Source organism: Temnothorax nylanderi, unplaced genomic scaffold (genome assembly GCF_030848795.1).
Source record: "Temnothorax nylanderi isolate EJ_2023f unplaced genomic scaffold, tnyl_v1.0 TNYL_tig0306_pilon, whole genome shotgun sequence".
In the NCBI taxonomy this organism is placed as follows: Eukaryota; Metazoa; Arthropoda; class Insecta; order Hymenoptera; family Formicidae; genus Temnothorax; species Temnothorax nylanderi.
In genome coordinates, this window is record NW_027249368.1 from 22,324 (window position 1) to 46,314 (window position 23,991).

Consider the following 23,991-nt stretch of genomic DNA (forward strand, 5'->3'; position numbering starts at 1 on the left):
CTCGCTCACATAACGAAAAATCAATAACTTTGCGTTACCGACATTAGCACGGAACGCAACCTAAATCGTGCACGTATGTGTTACCCCGTGGCCCAAACGTGGACATTGGCTACGTAGTTCATGTGCACGTTTTACATTGTTCCCAGAGGGCGTATCGCGTTTGCGGATCAGAGATACATGAGAAAAATAAGGAATAAGATAAAGGAATAAGGAATAAGGCATGTTGCATCTCACTTTAATGTACATGTACTGAAGTGAGATGCAACATTCCCTTATTCGGGCTCAGACACAATGAGAGGAATAAGGAACAAGGAATTAAACATAGTAGTCGCATCTTTTCTCAAGACACAGCTTCTCTCTTTTTTCAAGACACGGGATTCTCTCTATGTTTAATTCCTTGTTCCTTATTCCTTTCATTGTGTCTGAGCCCTTCCTTATTCCTTTATCTTATTCCTTATTTTTCTCATTGTGACTGAGCCCACACAGGGGCAGTGATATTTCAATCGATTGGTAGACCTGAAGGACCGCGCGACCACAAACGGACGGTTGGCAGAACCGAGAACGCCGCGACAAATGGCGCGGCCGCTTCACGAAGCATCGTTTTGAAAAGTAACGGCGACGCCGAGTTGACTACGCGCGTGACGCGTCTCGACGCTCAGGATACAGTGTGATAGGATGCGGTGAGCCTGCCGGAACGATTCAACGATGACGGAATTCGAGGAGACGCTCGCACCGACAGTGGAGTTCGACATGTGAGTAAATCACGCTAGCAGTTCCGACACTCTCTGATCCCCCTTCGCCTCTGTTCCGTCGACCCCCTCCGCGCGTTTGCTCGCTACGAGTGCTACGACTCGCACGTGGAAGCCCTGCGTTTGTAAATATAAATAGACACATATATTTCTGCCCTCCCGCTGCTCTGTGCGATGCCGTTTCTGTCAAGACGCACCGGAGATTCGACTCGTTACTCGTGTGAATTACGATAATAAGTGACGTCACCGCGTTCCGTATTCCGTATTGTTTATAAAACACCCGGCCTTTGCCTAATCGATATTAATGAGTCTGTCGCTTTTTGGACCATTACGTTATTTTTCTGTGAATTCCCTTTGTCTTTCTATCGCCTTTTAGATCTTTTTTTATCCTCGTATGAATGGATGAGTTACAGTTACAAGAAGTTCTTTCGTATCCAAGATAGGGATTACTTGGGAAGCAAAGTGTGATTTTTTACAAAATTAATATGGCATTTGATTGTTCGAAATTTGTTTATAAATAATTTTTTGTTTACCTTAAAAAACAATTAAAAGTAAACAAAAGAATCGAACAAATTTTATCTGACACGAGTATCCTTACAAGCGAGTTTTTTTTAAATTATATATGAATTACAATTGTCCATTATTTATTTATATTTATCCATAAATAGCCGTTACTTTTTAACTTTTTCTAGTTCTAAGAATTGAAGAAAGATAAAAAGTAAGTTGAACTAAGATTAAAGTTAATCCACATTGACGAAAGGAACGTAAGAAAGTAAAGTGACATTCAGACGTCGTCATGTCACGTAATTCGCAACATGTATTCCACAATAAAATCGTGAATTCACTCACTGTTTGCATTTAACAGTGGTTATCTTCCTGCGGGGTTAAGGATCATCTTACATATCTCAGCGGTTATCAATCTCTCGTCTGTGCGCTCGTCTGTCGGCCTCAAAAGCAGGCACAAACGTCAAGGGCGACCTCAATCAGATTCCTATTAATTTAAAAGATTAATTCAACCGGAAAAATTCGTTCACAGCGAAATTTCTGACAGTTTACACAATTCGTCGTCTTTAATCTAATCTTAAAGATAGGTAGCTCTACCTATCTAGATGTATGACGAAATAATATAGGAAATAATATTGTTGATAAATTAATCGCCGATTAAGTTAATCGGGATATGATTGAAGTTGAGCACTAAAAGTCTAACGAGAAAGAGCTCTTGGATGCACTTGACAGTATTGAAATTCTCGTAATTAAATATCTCACAAGAAATCTTAGCAACAGATATCGATTAAAATTTTAAGAATCTTTCGTGAACAAAAATAGTTGACGCGACACCCTGTATAACGTTTTATTCTCGTTTTTTCGACATCAATTTTGCCCTGCTAAGGAAGAGTGCGGTATCCATGCGAAAACCTCAAACTGAGAAAAACAGTCTGTGAAGCTAAAATTACAATATTTATATTGTAGAATGTAAGAAAAGCAGCTACTGCATTTTTGCTTAGATATACTTGTGTGTACTCATCATAGAACTGCCGCATCTGCAGTTTTCTAGTAGTGGTGTTACGGGAAGTGTGTGTGTGTGTGTGTGTGTGTGTGTGATACCTTTATACAGGATGAACAAAATAAAGCGTGAATTTTCATCTCCAAAAATATTGTTTCTAGAAAAAAATGTTTCAAATAAAGGTTATTTGGTTTGAAGGGGGACACGTCATTTCGATGTGAGTCATGTCATAGATGTCGTCGTTTTCAAGAAATTTTAAAGGCGACTAATTTCTTAAATAGAATTTGATTTTTTCTTTAAGATAAAAGTTGCAGATCTCGTCGAGCCGTTTTCAAGACATTATACTAAAGCTCTCTTTCGTTAAGAATTTCCTGAGATATTTTAAATTTTCTCATAATATTTCGAAACATATTTCTCTAGAAACAATATTTTTTTGGAGATAAAAATTTGTTACGCTTTATTTTGTCCACCCTATATATAACGGTTGTAGCTACGGTTTTTTTGTTTAGTCCAATGAATTCCTCGAGAAGTGAAAAATGTCAGAATCAATTTATGACTCAAAATGTGAATTTTTGCAGATATACGGCCCTTTTCTTTTATTAGGGCAGAATCACACTTGCAAAATTGTCATAATCGCTCGGCTGAGAAACCCTGACTCCTCGATCGACGTTAAATTCGTTTTCGAGTTTGTTTTTACGGCCTTCCGCACTCCCCGTTTTCTGCTTCTGGTCATTCACTGTTAGTCCGCCCGGGCCCTTCGCATCTGCCCCTCTCGTTCGTCCTCCCGCGCTGTTTCTCCCCCCTTTTCCTCGCATGCATGTGTGCGTTGCTCTCTCGTGAAGTCCCTTTTTCCCTTCCGTTCTTTGATCTGACGGTGTAGCGGCGTTTACATTGGCTATTGCGTGCTGATTTACACATTCGTCGATAACGGAGAAGGCGAGAAGGACAGGGAAACTCGTAATAAATACAAATCGTATTCTTGATCGACATTTACGAATATTCGTTTAATCACCGAACGAACAAATTGTAATTTATTTTGTTATCTAAATATAGGAGCAGCGATTTACTTTAACAGACATTAATCTATTGTCTTTGTAGAAAATAATTAAATATACATAAGTTTAAATTCTACAAATAATGAACGTTCTTGAAAAAGAAGTTGTCGAGAAAAAATTGATTATCTGCAAAATAAATATTATTTAGACCACATTGCTGGTTATTAAAATAGTATATCTGTCAAAATTCTAGTACATGTGTTTAAATATATATAAAATAAGAAACAAGTATTTGAAAGATTAAATATTTTAAAATTGAATTTTATCTAAAGAAGAATCTGAAAGGGATAAATAAACTAGAAGCTGAACATTATTTTTACACAAAAAAATGCGTAGAATAATATTTAAGATTTATGGCACTGAAGGACCACTTCACATTCTTCAAGTTTTCAAGTTCCTCAGAGATTTTGCATTTTCCCCGAAGTCTCGCCACGCCGGAGAAGGATGCTGCCTTTTGCTCCTCTCCCCTCTCGTTATTCCACGGTCGACACGGCGCATCCCTCTCGTTTCCCCTGTTGTCCCCCGCGTCCCCGCGCCCCTCGCCTCCATTCCTCTATTTCTGCCCGACTCGTGTTGCCCGCCGTCAGTCGTTTTCGGTGCGTTGCGCGGTGCGCGAGTGACGTTTCGTAACACGATCCTCGTGGTGCGTCGGAGGATTCACCGAGCGCTCGAGTAAAGGGAGTTGGACCGACTGACGACGCAGAACTTGACGTACGCGCGGATCGCGTTCAGCCCGAGATATCATCTCGTCGAGATAAGATAGCGAGGGCCTCGTCACGTCACAGTCACGTCTCGGAGACGTCGAGGAGAAAGGATTTTCATCCCTTTGCGGAAGATCGCGCGCGCGCGACGAGATCCGCGGTCCATCGTGTAGATCGGCGCGAATCGTCGCGGGATCATCATCGCCGACCGGTGACATCGACCGCGAACATCTCGCTCTTGTCACGCGACACGCGCAAGATCGGATAACGTCCGTGGGGAATTGTCTGATGCGTCATCTCGCGCGAGAGCTGATTCCATTGATCGGTCCAGCTACGCGCGGAGGAGCATAGTACGTTCGCGCTAACGCCGCCGCCCCTCTCGAGCAGAGCGATCCCGAACTCGCTGTATATGCTCGACCCTCGCGCAACAAAGGGTGAGAAGAGGGGTCGGGGGGTATGCCTCGAGGATTTACGCGAGGATGTGAGTGCGATTTTGGCGGTTAATCGTCGCGGAGGATCGTCGTCGTGGTCCACGAGGACCTGATTTCCCCCGAGGAACACTGTCGTGTCCCCCGAGTCGTTTGCTTTTTTTTAAGGGATAAAAGACGTTAGTATTTTTAGAATTTTAGAAGATATTGTATTTGTCGCGGAGAGTTGATTGGTACGCGTCTCATCTTGTTTTCGAGATTTTTTTTTGGGGGGGGGGGAGGGTTGGGGGCTCGAACGATAACCGTGACATACAGTGTCGAAGATTTAGTGACGTTCACGTGGACAGATCACGTGTTTTCGCCTCGTGATCGTTGCCGAATTGCTGCGGAATATGCTTCTCGGTGGCTGCAGATATTCCATCCAGAGTCAGAATGTACCGTCCACGAGGACCGGCGGCGCCTGGGGTCCTTATAATTCTTTTCGAAAGTGAGTGCCGTATATACGTAGTTAATCCGATTGATCATTGATTTATTCTTTTGATTATCGAAATCAGACAGCCCAGTAAGTCTCGGTATATTATATTTTTATTATTTAAATTTTTGCAATAATTGCTTCTATATATCTGTCTCAATGATTTGAACACATCCTAGTATCTTATCGTTAAGTTATAAAAATGTGTAACTTACATTCGATGTTTGCAGAGAGAGAATTTTAATGTTACAAATATTTAATTAATGTATTCGCAAACAATTTTTTTTTTTATTAAAAAAAAATTAAATTTTATTTTTCGAAACAATTTATCGCGCTAGAAAATTAAAGATACCGTGTTTTTATTGTCGAAAACGATGGATATTATAGGTATAGGTAATTTCGCTGCGCCGAATGTATTATCGGCGTTAAAAAGGTTAATGCAGATTAATGACGCTATCTTGCCTTCTTTGTGCTCTTTATCGCGTATCCTTTAACGTGCGTGCATGTAGCTAGCGTCTATTTTAATATACTTGCATAGTCTGATAAAAATTAATAGTGCATCATAGAATTTGATTACGTTTGTACCAAATACAGGAAATATTTTTTAAAAAATTATCTGACGAGATTTTATGACGTAGTAATATAATTATTATTTTGATTGTTATTTGATTTATTATTATTGGCCAATTATTGAGAAATTATCGCGGTACTTTTACTTCACATTCAGAATGTAATAATTTTTTTCTACCGTACATAAGCAGGAGTCTGTCAGTCGCTATTGTATCGCATAGTGCATATGCATGAGGCAAGATACATCGCATTAATCTACATACTTGCGGTCTCTTTAAGTATTATTCCGATATCTTGCAATGACCCCGAAAGAGACCCCTTCGTTTCGACACCCACAGAAGTCAAATAATTGAATAAAACATTGAGTTAAAAAAAAACGAAATTATTGTAACGTATATAGACAGCGGATAACTTATTCATACGGGCACATAGTCGCGACATCGTATCGTAAATAAAGTCCTACTGACAGGATCCAGCTAATTATTTAACTGCTCGGTCAATTCGTTTAACGAACCGTTAATTGAGGAAACTTTGCACGGCTGACACCTACGTGATAGTTACATGTATAACCCCAAGCAAAAGTCTGAATTATCTCGCATGAAAATACATCACATTCGCTGTTGTTTATTAAATGAATATTCTAATATTGCAACAAAACTTAAATAAAACATTATTAATAATATTAATATTAAATATTAGCTGTGATGAATGACGATGATTTATATTATAGATTCAATTTTAGCTTAATGTTTTTCGGGTTTTATTCTTTCACTTTTCTTGACTTCTGCTGTTAGAGATTTTTTATAATTTAAAAAAGGATGAGAAAGTTAATGTAAATCACTTAATAAGATGGTCTGTAGATCTATTTTTGATAATGTTCTAATTATTAGTATCAAAGATTGAGACGCGTGCACATTTCGGTCCATGTGGCTGCTGCTACAACCGACTGTTATACACTCCGTATCGATTATCTGTTACATCCACCATGTTGTCAGACGATGATAACTGATGGTGCGCCCTTTCATCAACTACTTCCTCTTCTCCGTGTGCTTACAAGCGATGCCTTTGTCTAGATCCTATTTGTTAAATAGGATCAACAAACAAATGTTACGAATTGCTACTCATTTTTTTAACAAAACTCACATTTTAATATGTCGCATATTTTTTTTAAATATATTTGATTTTTAACCTTTAGAGGCCGGGGGTGGTCGAAATATCGACCACCCAAAAAACACAAAATTTGGTGTGTTAAATAAGGGAAAAATAGTAAAAAAAAAAAATTTTTCGGCCTCTAAAGGTTAATTTTATCTGTATTACGAACGTCCTATTAATATTGTTATAAATTCTGAAACGATGACATGCAGAAGATATGCAAAGTTTTAAATTTAAATTAAGCAAAGTAAAATCAGATACATGAAGTTAAATAAAATTAAGTAAGATTAAATTGAAAATAATTAAAATTATTTACATTAGCAAGATATTTTTTCTCTAATACAATGGTGGCTCTAGTAATGGTAACATTTTTCATATATAGTTGAATATAGTTCGCAGCAAAAGATATTAATTTTGGAAAAATCGGAATTAAATTTCGACAGATTGTTTCACTCTTCACCGTAATCTAAACTTGAATCACCTCACAATATGTCATACAAAAGCACACAAGTGAATCATATCGTTTCACGCAACGCGTATAATTACAACAGTGAACGAACTGCTTAATGCTGTGTTATCGCATAACGCGCGCCTTGCACTTGTCTTTGGGACCCTTTAACGTCATCCGACACGCGTGTCCCCGGTAGAACTGTAAAATTCTGAGAAGTCCGTATCCGGAATGGTTAAACCTGGTGTAAGGGTAGTGCTTAATATAACGGTGTCGGATGCACGCAGGGGTAAAGTCGAAAAGCCGCCAGTTGTGCACGTGTTCTCTGCATCCGCTGCTTGGGCATGTGTTAAAGAGAACTCAATTATCAAGTCGGAAAATTTCCTGAGTTGATAACTCAATAGGATTGATCTTCTTTTCATCATGATGTACAGTATGTATATATACACAATTGTAATATTTAAATATACTGCTGGAATATTAATGATCGTTTACAGATAACTAAATAATTTTTTTAAAATTAACACATTTAAAATTTTAGAGAAAATATTTATATGTTATAACAATAAGGAAATAAGATAAAAGTTCTATTTTTCTCGGGCCTATAGCACTCACATTTGCGTTTTGCTTACCGCAACATAGTATAGGAGGAAATAAGATCCGATTTGTTTTTTAGAGGCCTACAAAAATAGCTTGAATATTATGTCATTCCAAAATAATCTATACTTATGTTCGCGCCATTATTTGCTTCTTAATCTTTTATCCCATGCAGGCTGTTTTTATTACAACAAGTTTTTAACGTGGGATAGATACAGAAATAAAAATAAATAGAAGTTTATGATATTTAAAGTAGAAATATGTAGACTTTTTTTTTAAATTCCATTAATTTACTTTGTTACACTTTATCACCTTAACTATTTAGTTATTTTATCGTATTTTATTATTTAATTTTCTTTAACATCTAGGTCAATTATCAAAATCCAATAGAATATCCAATAGATATTTGGATTTTAAAATATATGATAATGTTGACGCATAAAATAACTTCTATGAATATTTTCGCGGAAAAGGCACTAATAAGCACGAGTACAAGTAATTACGAACGACACATGCGCTATTTGTATATACGTACATTTGAATTCTCTCTTACGTATAAACCATATGAAATTGTGACATTACCTTCCTTATGTCTACCACATGTCTTTTATCTTCTAATTATAACCTGATTATACACGAATACGACACACCCAATATGCTTTGTAAATGCAAGCTATTTTCTTAGTATTGTTACATTATAATCTGCACAAGAATCTTGCCATATAGTAATCAATATTATAATATAAATAATTCACAATAATTTTATTTGTATAATATCTAATAGTGTATCTGTAGAGTAAATCTAATTTAGATTTTGTAATTGGCAATTATATATATGTTGCCAATTGTATAGCAGCTGTGATTCTAGTTGAGATTAGACTCGAGAGGCTCGCTCTTCGGGGAAAGTGTACATTTTCCGTGATACCCATTATAGATCTTCTCGCATCGTGATCTTTAATGCTCCTGAGCACATTTTGTCACGGCCCTATATTACGACCGTGTGTTTCTCTTAGAATATTGCCTTTACTACGAAACGCGATACTCTTTGCACGGATCCTACTGCGCGTTATGATTCGCGAACGCTTCCCATGGCGCGGTTATTTCTAGCTTACGAGATTCGGTAGACGCTTCGCAAAAGAATCTGTAAATTGCCGTTCTTTGTTTTAGAGGAATTGAATGGTTTTGTACATAAGATATTAAGAACTATTCTTATAGAAATCTGCAAGTAATATTAGTATACTAAATCGTGCTTAAGTAACGCCTTTCGATTTTTTAAACATTGGCTTATTATTTTTATAATTCTTTAGTTTTTTTTTATTTTTTAAAACTATTTTGGAACAAATAAGAATATATGATAGAGAATATTGAAAATTATTTAATAACTAATAAATAATTTCTTCAGTTTTAAGATAACTTTTGAGACCTGTATTTTACACATTTTTTATAGATTATTTCTAATTTATTTTATCTTCTTTAATTATTATAACTGCCTCGTAACGTTTTCAATTCTTGCATTTCTTTATTATCACATCTAATTTATTTTTTATAAAATAATTATAAATTAATGATCTGTGAATGTAAGAAGATATTACTTTACAATTAATTACTTTGTATAGTTTTACCGAAAAAAATTCTAATTGGAAGAAAGTCGTTGTTACAAAAATAACATATTTTGTTAGTTATTTTATACTGTACCTAATACTATGATAAATAAATAGAGGTTTGACGAGATATCAAAGTGACTCGCGCAGTCAAACATGAAGCTCTCTTACGATAAATAGTCTGTGTGTTATCTCCTGATTGAGATTAAGAAGTTTATATATACCTAAGTCTAACGAAAGGTAAGTTTATATATTCAGCAAGCTTTTTCTCAATGAAAATTTCGTATCAGGTTTATATATATTTACAGAACAAGCTCTCAAATAAACTATTTGATATAAATAACGCCAAATCAATTAATTAATTTTCTAAAAATTCTGTAAGCAAAGACAACGTGAGTCCTCTTATCGATTCTGTGTCACTGTGTGCTTTTAGCTTGTATTTCACACCCATATTATCATGTATTTACTATTTGGATTTGTTCTTCCTGTTTACGCGAATGACGGAATCTTATGTGCTTTAGATTTTTATGTACTTTATTCCGTGATGGACTGTCATTTTTACACCGTAATTCGGTATTCATTATATTTTAAGATCTACATTAGTAATTATTCTCATTGCAAAATTATAGTATAAATATTCATCTTATGATAAAGATTCTCTATAGAATAGGTATGATTAATCTTTCGCAACGGTAGGACGTAATGTATATTAAACTATCGAAGTACATATACAGCAATATATAGATTTTTTAATAATTTTCGACTGATTTTTTTTTAAATAAAATTTTTGTATTTAGTCATCGCTCTTTAAATGATTTATTGTATTAATCTTTAATGCGAAAAGTATTAGCATTAAGAGATTGAAATTACTGCGGATTTCTGTAAAGCATAGCACACGCATCTCGTTGAAAGGGAAGGTTTCACGGTCTGTAGGGGAGAGTGGGGCAAAGTGAGCACTTGCAATAAATTTTTATGTATTTATTATAAAACGAAGTAATTTTTAATTTTTATTATCATTATCTTATACATTCCAATAGAAGTTTTAAATGCAATTATTACAACTTTATAATAATACATAAAAATTTATTGCAAGTGCTCACTTTGCCTCTACATGCCCACTTTGCCCCACTTTCTTCTATTTGTTTATAAGTCTAATTTAAAAAAAATTTATTTTTAACCGCGTTATTCAACTGTTGTAATTCTTAGCTACTCTTACGATCTCTTCAAAGACAATTATATTACCAATTTTAGAACATATCTCGCATATTCTTCTTGGATATCGTACATCGGCTCGTTGGTGCGATTCGTCATGCAGTATAACGTAAAGGACGCGAAGCGTAGATTAATTATCCATTTCACGTTTCGGAAGACGAACTGAAGAGAGTGAGAGAGAAATAGAATTTACGTGAAATCTAAATAAAACCTTACTGGAAACCCTGCCGCTCTTTCGTCGCCCGAAAGAGCTGCGAGACGGCTCGGCTGCAGTGAATTAATATACTCTCGTAGCAAACACTGCGTCACCTTAAACTGTATCAGTAATGACTTCTAGGCAGAGCTTGGCAGGCCCGGACGAAATAAATTCCGCATAAACGATTACTTAATTTCACACAATAGGCTCTGTTCTGCATCCATTACGAAAATGACTTGTTACGTTTCGTTATTACATACTGAAAACTTTTGATGGAAATATTTTGTTAGCGTCAGAGTTTTTTTCTCATAAATACTTAACAATTATCTAATTGATTTTATTCAGTTGATAAAAATAATATACGTTTACCAATTATCATGGAAAATACATATTTACAGAAGAATATAATGTGAGATTAATCAAATACTAATAATATAAATTATGAATTATTTATTTTTAAAAATAGTTTGTAACGAAAAATGTTACATTAAAATTCCTTCATACACGATTATGTATACATTGTAGTTCTTGCAATTATATATAAATAAGTTTAATACATGACAATACATTACTTTTAAATTTTTAATCATCATAAAAAGTTGCGAGCGCGATATTTCGAAAAATTGTAGGACTATTAATAACTAACGTACTATTAATAATATTGGCAGGCAAGCTTTATTCGCGCTCTTCGTGCTCCTGTAAATCATTGTCCACTCGCTTACGTGTCGATGCTGGCTTTGTATGTCAGTTTTTTGGCTTTAAACGTCCCAGTCGGAGTCCTGAAAATAGAACCCTCGATGCTCACTTTGATCCTTTTCAAACGTTTTATCTAATTCGGTCCTCGTTATATCTCACCAGAAGCACGTATCTTCTTACCATTTTTGGTTTTATTCCGGAAATAGATACTCATTCACCGTTTTTCATTAGTTCATTACATTCCATTCCATCAATAACGCTAAAGTTATTTGTCGTATGGAATTTGTTCTTTTCATACGATTATTTTTCAGTAACACTCTTTTGCACGTGTTAAGCATTAGAATCATTTAGTATTTATAAGAAATTGATATAAAGAAATGTCCATATAGATTTACTTTTTACTGTAGGGGAGACCGGGGCTAAAAGGTCAAGTTTTTTTTCGGTGCCGATTTTTAACAACAAAATAAATAATTTTAGTTAAAAGTGGTATACCACTGTAAAGAGTGAACCTTTAGCTACAAAATTTATATAGGAAATTTTTGTCTACGTCGCTTTGTTTAACCGGTATAGAGCAAAAACGACAACGGTGGAAAAATTGAAATCTCAAAAATGCCGGGGTTTAAACGTCACACTGCATTTTCAATACATATACGTACATCTAATCCTGAAAAATGATAGGATACATTTTAATAATTGTTTTTTAAGAGAAAAATATAAAAATTTATTTAAAATTTTTATGCAAAACATTATTAAAAAATAGTTACGAGGGTTCCTCTTTCCGCAGAAGTCACTCGCCCGACTTTGTTTCACTCCTCGACGTCCGATGACTTTATTCGGTGTCTGAACGGTTGTAATTCCCGTCTCATCCATATTCCATATGCAATGAGCCTGGAAATGCCTTGGAAATGCATCTGGACTGCTTACTGACCGATTAGCCCCAAACACAAGTTTCAGGTTTGATCGCCCACGAAATATTAGACATCAACGATAATGAAAAAACTACACTGGATTCGTGTTCAGCATGCATTACTCTTTATAATCACGTACCTCGAGATTTGGAGAGTAAATATTATTGCAGATATTACAAAATTTCCACGCGCAGAAAATGTAACTTTCACCTTCCGAAAACACGTTTGCCCTCGTAAAAATCATAATACGGCAGGTAACCTGCCGAAACTCCGTTGGTCACATGGGTACCATAAGCAGCGTTTACAATGTTAATAGCGAGTTCACACAATATACAGGTTCCGAGATATTTGATTTGACGCTTCAACCCCGTTGACCTTTTAGCCCCGGTCTCCCCTATATTTTATATTATGATCAAAATTATAAGATGTTTTACCTATATTAATAATCGAATAATACTGACTAATTTTTTATCTATATTCTATTTTATTGCAGCACCAATATGCCGTTGCAGGATATCACATTGAGTCAAACCCTGCCATTGACGAACGGTGAGTAACATTTGTATAGGTATCTTGTTAAACTTAAGTAACGCGATATAATTGTAAATCTTTATTGATACAATAATATTATGCCATCTTTAGCATAATAAATTTATATCGCACTAATCAATTAATAATAACCAATTATAAAATCCTTAATATTTGAGATAAGATAAAAATAAAAATAAAGCTTAAATGAGAAAGAGGAGAAATAATTATAAATCTAAGAAGCAAAGTTCAAGATCAGATAATTAAATCTTTTAAATTTTCTCTTCTGTTATCTGTGTGTGTCGTGCTTCTTCGATGATGCGTACAATTAATATTTCTTTCGCCGGGAAGAGCGTTCCTAAGAATAGCCGGATATAATTTTACGCTCTATAAAGGCGAAGGCGAGGCAGAAGATCGTAGCGATCGTATAGCGAACGATTACACTCGTATTTATTATTTACGGCCTTGTAGCGGAGATTATATCATATATCGGCAGATATCTCGACGGATCGGTACGCCTCTTGAGCGAGTCGTCATCGATATTGCAGAGCACGATAGGGTGACTCGATTATGTGGCTTTTTCCCCTGCACGCCCACCTTTATTGGTCATTTCCCTTAAGTAATTGAATCCCCCTCCGGTTCTATTCCAATTATGGTTGCAGATGTAACGTGCATGTGATGCTGTTGACCACACTTTCAATTATACTGCTCCTAGATAGCTACAATTTGTCCCGATCGCGAAATATTAGAGTTAATCTATTTTGATAGGCATTTATCTCTACAAGAATACATACATTTCCTTGTTATTTAACAGCAAATTATGGTGTTTGTTATTTTCTATATACATTTTTTTGTAATAATAATTTAATCATTAATTAAATAGTCTCTTTAAAAAAATTCAGAATTTATTAATAGATAAGTTTTATCTGTTTCTACTCTTGGAATTTAATTGAAACTCCCTAAACAGGAAATTTGTCAAATTTTCCAATCAATTTTTACTAAAAAATATTAGGCAAAGCAAATATATAGTTACAGAGAAAATAAATGTAGATTAAAGTTTTGTCGGAAGCAATAGAATTCGAAAACTCAGATCATTCTTAATTTACAAATATTTTTCGTACATGTTACCATTTCTACCTAACAATTGAATTTCACGAGTTTAATACCCAAATTTTTGATCGGCGCGCTTTGCCCGTCCAACACAAACAAACTATTTTCGACGCAGAATCCATAAAGCGCATTTCTCAGCCCACACGTTAAATACCTTTTGTGATCAGACGCGAATGGATTTTTTAAATTTAGAATAACCTCGGTATTAAGATGCATTATCTTTCTTCTAAATCTTTCTTCTAATTGGAATAATTTTGGGATGAGTATAATATCTCCAGTTTCCATATTCAAGATAACGCATACATCCTCTCCGTACTTCCCATCCGCTCTCAAACAACGAACATTTGCATCCGTCCGTTCAGAGGCCGCGTGAAAATGCATAGGAGGTCGTCGCTAATTTGTGTGCCGCGGTATACAGTTCGTTACTCCCATTCGCATGATCTGCATTTTCCGCCGTTAGCCAGCGGTTGTTCGGCATTGTTATACGGAGATTCCGTATTGTGTATGGATCAGGGAGAATATCCTGCATCCCCCCGCAAGGATAACTGTCCCGCACAGTCATTTATAGGCTTATATTGTTAGCGAACCCACGGACCCGAACTCAATACACTGCAAATACTCATATACCTTTGCGCATTATACACTTTTATATATAGAGATATTTTGTGAGCCATAGTGCGATAAACTTTTGAGGGAAAGTGAAGTATGATGCAAGATGCAACCTAATTTAAGAATAATGAGAAGAATGAGAACAGGAACAAGATCTACGTGTTACGCGTGTTTGATCTGGATAGCGGAAGCTAAAGCTCATTTTTTATTTATACTTTTTAATTAAAAAGAAAGATATACGTAAGCACGTGACACCGTGGCCGCCTAATTGTATCTCACGCCGTGGTGTGAGGCCAACGAACTTTCTCGCTCGCGGTTTTACTCGAGCGAACGACGAGTAGGTATAGTAACCGGGGCTAGACCGTTAGTTTTTTTTCGGTGCCGATTTTTAACAACAAAATAAATAATTGTAGTTAAATGTGGTATACCACTGTAAAGAGTGAACCTTTAGCTACAAAATTTATACAGGAAATTTTTATCTACGTCGCTTTGTTTAACCGGTATAGAGAAAAAACGACAACGGTGCAAAAATTGAAATCTCAAAAATGCCGGGGTTGAACCGCCACCCCCCCGGGATAAATCAGTTTCAGGTTTGATCGCCCATGAAATATTAGATATCTACACTGGATTCGTGTTCAGCATGCATTACTCTTTATAATCAGCATGCATTTATAATCACGTACCTCGAGATTTGGAGAGCAAATATTATTGCAGATATTACAAAATTTCCACGCGCAGAAAATTTCACTTTTCACCACGAAAACACGTTTGCCTCCGTAAAAATCATAACACGGCAGGTAACCTGCCGAAACTCCGTTGGTCACATGGGTACCATAAGCAGCGTTTACAATGTTAATAGCGAGTTCGCACAATATATAGGTTCCGAGATATTTGATTTGGCGGATTTACCCCGTTAGCGGTCTAGCCCCGGTCTCCCCTATAGTAACCGCGTGCGTCTCGCACAATGTACTTATCTGCCAATTTTTACGCTTCCGCGATCTCGTTCGCGAATCTGTCCAAGAAGACCGTCACTTTCGGAGAATCTGCTTGGTAAGAGTTGGCCTAGAGATCGATGTATACAGAAAACTTGGGACACTGTAATGTAAATTGTATATGCTGCAAGATTAATTTTTAAAGTTACAAGTATACTAGCAGAGATAAATTTAGCAATACAATATGAATTTTAATGATCAATATAAATTATTTTAATAATTCAGTGATTTAATTTGATCTTTTCTCATATGGATTTAATCTTTTGATTAAAATTTATGGATACTATATAAGAAGGCACTAATCTTAATTAAATAATTCAATGAACTGTTGTTAATTTTTGTCAATGATATAATCGAAAATTTGCCGATATTAATATATCCTGGTTAGGTTATGTGATCCTCAAAGTTTTTATCTCAAATGTTTCAGATTTAAAGGGTTTGAAAGAGCATAACTGCTCGACCCAAATTTCATGATTTATTCCACGTCATCGTAAGAATCTAGCAGTGCTTAAATTATATCAATTGGACCACATCCGCACTTTGATTCGGTTCTCGAGGGGATCTAAAATGGTAAAATGGTCAAGGTCGAGTTGCATGTCGCCAAACGAAATTAGGATATGGATGTAATTAATAACATTAGCTAGTCTTCTAATTCCGACCGAAATGATTGTTTGTATCATTGTCTGAAAAATGTCTGCCGCGATCTCGCGTTACAGGAAGCGAGCATTTATTTCGGGGGTCCAGAAGCGTGTTCGTGACGACGTGGTAGGGGAAGAAGAACCACTCGAACGGCACAAACGAAGTAGCGAGACAGTAGAGCGTGATGTATTTAATTCTGAAACACAGGAGAAAAATATAATTCCGCATTTATATTTCCACACTGAGTGAAAGGTTTTGTTATTATGTGACCAACCAACATTTTTTGCTGCGAGAGCTAATTAATTTTGCAATAATAGCAAAACTTTTGTTGCTACAGCAAAGTTTTGTTATTATTGCAAAATTAATTAGTTCTCGCAGCAAAAATATGTTGGTTGTTCACATAGTAACAAAACCTTTCTCTCAGTGCAGCCTCCTGTGGTTTAACTTGCAGAAAGAGTATTTTATTTTTAATTGTTTATAATTAGAAAAATGGTTTCCTATGTTTGAGAGCATATAATTCTTATTATCATTGGATACTCAGCGCAAAGTTTTATATTTTTTGTTATATTCTGTATCGTGCATAAATATAAATTCTTTAAAATACTTCATGAATTTTTACAATGTATTAATTTGGAAAACTGCGAGAGCATTAGTATTAAAAGAACTCCTATAGGAGTTCTTTTAATATACTTTCATCAGATTTCGTTAAGTGACGGCTGGACCCAGTTATAATAATGATGATAATAATATGGATATGTTTAAGTTATAAAATACAAAAGTAAACAACATTAAAAAATCGAGAAGTCAAATGTTTGTTTCCAGAAAATAATCTGAAATGTAAAACTGAACTGTTCTTCCTAGTACAAGCTTTCCTCTCTTGATTATTCTACACGACGCTTTGAGTTATGCAATATCCTGATGTATACTGAATTTTTCAACGTGACATCACATGCTTGGCGATGCAGACGTGTATTCCAACAGGATTTGTATTTCTAATATGTTATGAAATCACGCATGTAAAATTCATTTCTTGACTGATCGTGAGATGAACTCGATTTCACGTTCTGCTATCACATCCTGCCGATAAGCAGACGCCTAGTCTGGTAGGGTGTCACACATCGAGTGTCGTCGAGCCACTAACACGTGGCGTCGCGCCCTACTAGTAGCCGGGCTCTCGAAATAAATTGGCAATATCGTTTGTTTCTAATCCAGGTCTACCGTAGGAATTATTGGCCCGTTTCTCGTTACCCGGAGATGAGCGAGCCAAAGCCTCAGCTTCAATTTCGCGCTTTTACGAGAGAGAAGTGCCGGTCGTTCTAAGCCCAGCGTTCAATAAGAAGCTATTTCGCGGATGATAGTAACGTGGGATGACTCATATACATTGTAATGTGACCATTGTAATGTGCCAGATGTAATGTATTAATAGGTATAAACTGCGGTATGAGAACCCCAAATAACGCGTTAAAAAAAGCAAATTTTTTTCATGAAACTTAATTGATAGTCAATTTTTAAAATTATGTTTTTTTATCTTAAATTATGTTATAATTATAACAATTTATTTTGCTGTTTTATGACAAATTATATATAATTTGTCTATAAAATTAGTAAAATAAATTTGGTTAATTTTGCTTAATATCTGTCTGTGTTTGATCTAGAAAGTCTATTAATTTATTTAAACTCGCACTGATTTTCCTATCAGGATACTAATAGTTTATTATTACTGGACCAATAGTCTAGAATTCTAAAATAGAATAACAAAAGTGATGAGATACAGCGCATTCGCTTTCATAAATATTCTCGTCGAGACGAAATCAGGAGCAGCGTAGGTCTTTGGTCGGTGGTTGAGATTTTAATTGCCGTTCGGGGACTGACCAGAGATCGGAGATCTGGAGAGAGCAACGAGTGGAGGCCCGCGGAGGCTGACCTGCCAAAATAAAGATAGTTTAAACCGTTCTGGCCTAAATGTGTCATCTATAAATACGTGAGCTCGCTCTCTCGCTTCGCGGCATCTACTCGCTGGCGAATCGATATTACAGTTGCATTTCTGCCGAAAATCGCCCATTGCGAAAACAACACGGCCGACCGACCGACCGACCAGACAGGAAATAGATTTGTTTTAGTGGGCGCACAAAGCTTTCGCGTCTCTTCTGCTCTTTTAAGTTCCCCAGGCTTTTTACGTCGGCTATTAAGACACGCGATGGCCTCCCCATCAATGACAGCTGAAAAACGAACTTATGCTTGACGTTACGACTGTATTAACTTTTGTGCCCATAACGAAGTCCTCGCACTCGTAAAAATACCTTGCCTCGAGGAAAAAAATCTGTCTGGAAAAGTTATTTTCTTTTGTTTTATTTATACGTTCATATTTCTGCATATTGTATGGAATATATATTTCAAAGAATGTAATATTTATTCTCATAGTACAGTAGGTACAATGAATATGATATGAATCGGACTTTAACGAAAAGACGTAATTAGAATTAGGATGCTGCAGCGGATAATCTTCGTCAGCTGTTATTCAACGCGACAGCATGATATTTTGGCTACGAAGAGTATGGAGAACCTGTACATCGTTAATTAGGCAAGATGAATCATTCGTGTTCCACCGGAGAATGACCATCACGTCTACATAGCTTGTACATAGCTAATTTCAATATAGATTTGTCGCAAACTTGCGATTATTGAACCGCGTATATATACATGCAAACATTTTAAATTGCTTTATATGCTCTGGCATTTACTGCAGAATTGGTATTTTTTTATTCTTAACTTTTTATTTTCAATCCTGAGCAGATATAACAGAATCTTTTATCACTGTAATATAAAATATTGCTGTAATTAATAAAATACAGGAATACAAAAATTTCACACATAAAATGATTTAAATTACTCTCTTATAAGTCTTTTAAAAACTTTCTTTTTTTTTACTTATTTATATTTGCAGATTTCTTTGTATCGCAAAATTAATAAAAATTTGTAGAAAATGTCAAATTTGTGAGAATTATCCCTTAAATGCCAAAGCAGTTTATCGCGAGTTAAAGGGCAGGATATTTCATTCACGCGTTTCAGAGGCGATCAATTGGAAAACGCACGTGGACGTCCGACCTTCGTGAAATCCATCTATACGACACCTCAAACGCGCATTTAGAATATAATTTTAACCACAAGTTATAGCCTTGTGTCTTCGGTGCTGTTTGTTGTTCTGTCGCAGTTAGTGTTTGTGCAGCCGTCGTGTGAGTCTCCTTTGTGGTGAGGCGAGATGTCCCGCTCGGTCCTGTTCGCGATTTCGCTACGTTTAAAAATGTAACGACTTCAAAAACGCGCTTTTCGTGGAATGGGATGCGGTAGGTCGCAGCTGATCTTTCCTTCTCCCAGGGAATCTCGAGAGCGAGCCAGTAAGGATCGAAATCACGTTCGGTATGCTAGATGTTGAAGACTAATCTATATCAATATATTATTGCTGATTAGAGTTGAATCGTTGTGGAGCGTGAGACGTGCACTGAATATTGATTCATCCCGATTTTGTGATTGCGATTGCTGTTAATGATACATTGATAAATTGATGCGATCAAGTCATAGACACTGTGTAGCGAATTGTAGCGCGACTGTTTGCTTTCTGTTTGCTATAGCAATTACTAGCAAGTGACAAATGAGGATAGCTCTAAAGATGCAATAGTATCTTCTCTTTGAAGAGAACGAAGAGAAGAAAAGAGAGAAGAAAACGATCATTAACTCTTTCAAAGCTGAATGTGCGAGCCCACTACCGACCACTTACATCTGGTCTAGACCGTAGAGAAATTTTTATACGCAGTTTATTAATTGTAATAGTTATTTTTAACGTAAGATAAAAATAACTTGTTATTTAAAGCCAAACTTGTTATTTGCATTTGAAATATATTTCTTTTCGTGCTCTAAAATTAATAAATTTATTTATTACGTTAAAAATAATTTAAAAAAATAATTGGATTATAAAAAATATAAAGGATATAGCAATACTTATTATTATAGAAAGTGATATATAAATGTTGAATTCTCTTTAAAAGTGTAATGGGAAAAATATGTTAGTTATATATGCGCTAGATTTTCTTGGATGTTTGCGCTCCGAGAGTGTTAAAAAAGAATCTTTTTGGCGCTCGATGATGCGCCAAAATAATTTAATTTTAAAGGTGCATGGCAACGGCGCCGCTCGATCTTGTGAGTTGGATTTGGCATCGGTTAGATCTGCCTAGACAGACCGAAAATAGACTGATTGATTCGACAGATGCTTATCTGAAGAATATTCTAAAAATAGCATAACGTGTGTGTGATTTATTTAAAATACATATACAAATTATAAGAATTGTTTATGTTATATTATACACTGTTCAAAAAGTTCGGGGAGTGATGCTATTAAAAATCGAATTTTATAGATAGACAAAATTTTATTCTTTAATTTTCAATATACATCCCTTGCCTCTCTACACATGCCTGGCACCGTTCCTATAACCGCTCTGAAAAGTTGTGTAAAAGTCTTCTTTCTCGAATTGTGTTTAGGATCGTTGTCACTCTGCTTTGAATTGCCTGCACATTCTCAAAACGAGTTTCTCTGAGGGCCATTTTCAGCTTTGGAAATAAGAAAAAGTTAGCCGGGGCCAGATCCGGCTAGTGCGATGGGGATGTGATCACGGTAATCGATTTTTGAGACAAAAATCTAGTGACAATCAGCGAGGAATGAGTCGGAGCATTTTTGTCAAGTAGCAGGAAGAACTACTCTCCCGATTGGTAAACTACAAATCCGGTCTGACTGGGCGAATTCGCTTCAAAAGGTCCACTGACCCTTTTATTAATGCATTTTTTTCACCTTTTCTTCAATATATGGGTACCCGGGTACTCACGTACCTGCGTGTTGTCAACATTTCACAAAATATCAATGAGTACCCAGGACTCATATATCGAATGACGTACAATTCGACTTCGTGGCGACGCGACCGTGCTGAATTGATATCAAGCAACAAAGGTAAAATTGATATCAACATAAAATCTACTGAAAATTGTTTCTTATAATTATTACATCAAGGATGGGGATCTGAAGCGTCAAAAAACAATTCGCGAATTAATATAAAAATTTTTAACATTTAAGTCTTTGGGTATCATCCGATTATTCGTTCATTAACAGGAAGGTTAATAGTCCGGCCTAGCAGGACGAATTCTCAATCCCTTGCGAGTCGAAAAAGCGATCAACATCGTGAGTTTCACAGAAATATCTTGCTACGAGCCAGGCAATCATTTCCATATGCAATTTTCATCATTTTGTACGTTTTCGGTAGCAGTTTTTTTTCACATTTAAAGCAAAACTTTATTGCGGCTCTGTTTTATTTCGAAAATTGTGACAACGCAAAAATATCTGACAAACTTTAAACGCGCACTGCACACGACTACCGAGTCGATGACGACGAAAAAACATATGGTGGACTCAGTAGGCTTCATTCATATTAACTATATAGTTTCCGTTATTGCGTCCGGAAATAAATCAATCCCTGAACTTTTAATAGATTGTGTACATGGAATGAAAAAGAAATTATATTTGTACAGGGAATATAAATAATAAACTAGTGTTTTTATGAAACAAAAATATAGATTGCTAATCAGATGAAAGGTTCGTATATTGATAACGCACTGGAAGCACGTGCTATTTTTGAAATAATTTCCCAGACAAGCGTTTAATAAATATATGTCAATAATTGTTTAAAATTTATAAAAATAATAGCTTAAGAATGTTCGTATTATATTTTTAAGAAATATTTTGTTAGGAAATAATATATTTTTTTAGAGAATATTTTCGTAAAAAACTGTAGGCATTGAAAGTAACTGAATGATGTTCTTTTATTTGTATCGTTTTATTTCCGACATCGAGCGATCGAGCGAGGAAAATCGAGTATTTCAAGATGATTAATTTCGGGTTTAATGCGGCACATGTGGCATATCGTGGTTGCTCAAAATTCATACGGATTCCATCAACACGTGTCGGAAATAATGCGGTCAGAGTTGGGAATTCGTGATTATTCGAATGACAGATAGAAAATTGTGCATGAAGGCGAATCTGGGATTACCCGCGCCAGCTTTGCACGTGATATCGTCGCATTGCTCTCTTTTAAGGTACCGCGTGCAGGAAACGCATTGCCGGCGCAATTTAACGTAAAGGATATGTATTCGAGGAATAAGTGAAGCAACAGATGTGTTAGCAATAATTATATGAACACCGTATTGTATAAATAATTTATAGTTTAGCCATTTGTTCGTGACGTCTTAAATTACGTTAGAAACACGAGCTTATTAAATAATAATTCTACTTAGGTTTATTTAAACATATAAGAAATATTAATTAAATATACATGTGTGAGCAGAAATTATTATTTATATCTACAGAAGAATGTTTAATAATTTAATAGTAAAGTTCTAAAGTTTATTGCATATATTGTATGCATATACATATATTTAACGAATTTAAGTTTATCGACAAGGAAATATCTGTTTCAGGTGGAAACACAAGAGCATATGGTGAAAATTCCTCCGAGGACAAAGACGGAACGACGATGGCACGATCAGGAGATGGTGGAGGAGGCGGTGGAGGTGGAGTCGGTTACGGTAGAACCATGAAGGAGTACGAGGATGAATTGAGCAACCTGAAAAAGGAGAACTTCCAGCTTAAGTTGCGAATTTATCTGCTAGAGGAGGGAAACCCGGCAAGAAATGGCATCAGTAGTTTCTCCGACGAGGATGTAATCAAAACGAACGTAGAATTAAAGGTTGATTAATATTCAATCTACTAAAAAAAATATATATATAGGTGTTTCTATGTGATGATATAATTGAAAGAAGAACAATTCTTTTTGAAAGAATTAATTGAACGTGTGGAATAAAATTTTTCCACAGTAGTTCTTTCGCACTTTTGTTTTCATGAAAGTGATTTAAAATATTTGCCAAATATGTTTGAGGTTTCCGTTTAACAAATTTCGTTGTAAACTATCTTTGTTTATATTTGTTTCTATGACATTGTCAATATCATAGCTTGTTTCGTCTCAATTCTTCTAGCTTGTTTTTATCATTGCAAGTTGTTCACTTTAGACGCGTATTTTTCGAAGGAAAAATTATTATGAACATAATTATGTATTATATAAGACCTGTAAGTTTATATTAATTATTGCGATTTTATTGTTTATTGTGTTATTAACTAATCACTGACGTTCAATGGCATTCAGGAAGAGTTGGAGAAATTGAGGAAGGAATTGATGGAGAAGCAGGTCCTGCTTAATCAGGCAGCCAGAGCTTTTAAATTATATGAGGAACAGAAAGCAGCGACTTCTCGTACTCAAGATCAATATCAGCAATCGCTTGAAAAAGAACGAGAAAAAGTAACCAAGCTTGAGAGAGGTAAGAGAACTTTTTTGTCTCGTTTTGTCTGCTACCTGATTATTGCGCAAATATTTAAATTTATTTTGGAATGCAATATAAATTTTATTTATTCTGATAGTTATTATTATTATTACGCCTCTATTATATATAAATTCTTTCTGTTACCCCAGAATTAGCAGAGTATCGAGAAAGGGAACTAGATACATCCTCGTATTACAAGGAAACATTTGGCATCACTCCGGAACAGGCGTTAAAAAATGTAGAAAAGTTGCGACAGATGGAAGAACTGGTGGCTTCCCTCGAAGCAGAGGTATGCCCGTATAAAATAAACCTTAATGAAGATTAACACTGTTAATAAACTCTGTTTCATAAGAATATTTTAACTCTATCTTTTTGAGACAAAAAATTCAATCAATAATATTATAAATTACT

At 35.5% G+C, this 23,991-nt stretch overlaps 1 protein-coding gene across 4 annotated transcripts in view; it reads left to right on the forward strand.

Annotated features, from left to right (window-relative positions):
- Nucleotides 1-536: 536 nt before the first annotated feature.
- Nucleotides 537-23,991, forward strand: part of Cnn (phosphodiesterase 4D interacting protein centrosomin) — a 33,918-nt gene continuing 10,463 nt past the window's right edge. Inside the window, exons 1-5 of one of the 4 annotated variants that reach the window (XM_071719676.1) lie at nucleotides 537-752; nucleotides 12,783-12,838; nucleotides 22,684-22,952; nucleotides 23,406-23,577; nucleotides 23,730-23,869. In XM_071719676.1, the coding sequence (XP_071575777.1) occupies nucleotides 706-752; nucleotides 12,783-12,838; nucleotides 22,684-22,952; nucleotides 23,406-23,577; nucleotides 23,730-23,869 (684 nt within the window). In that variant the 5' untranslated portion in view covers nucleotides 537-705. Of the gene's footprint in view, nucleotides 753-3,870; nucleotides 4,925-12,782; nucleotides 12,839-19,377; nucleotides 19,585-22,683; nucleotides 22,953-23,405; nucleotides 23,578-23,729; nucleotides 23,870-23,991 lie in introns of those variants that run through there. The other 3 variants (XM_071719675.1, XM_071719677.1, XM_071719678.1) reach the window with 3 other exon arrangements.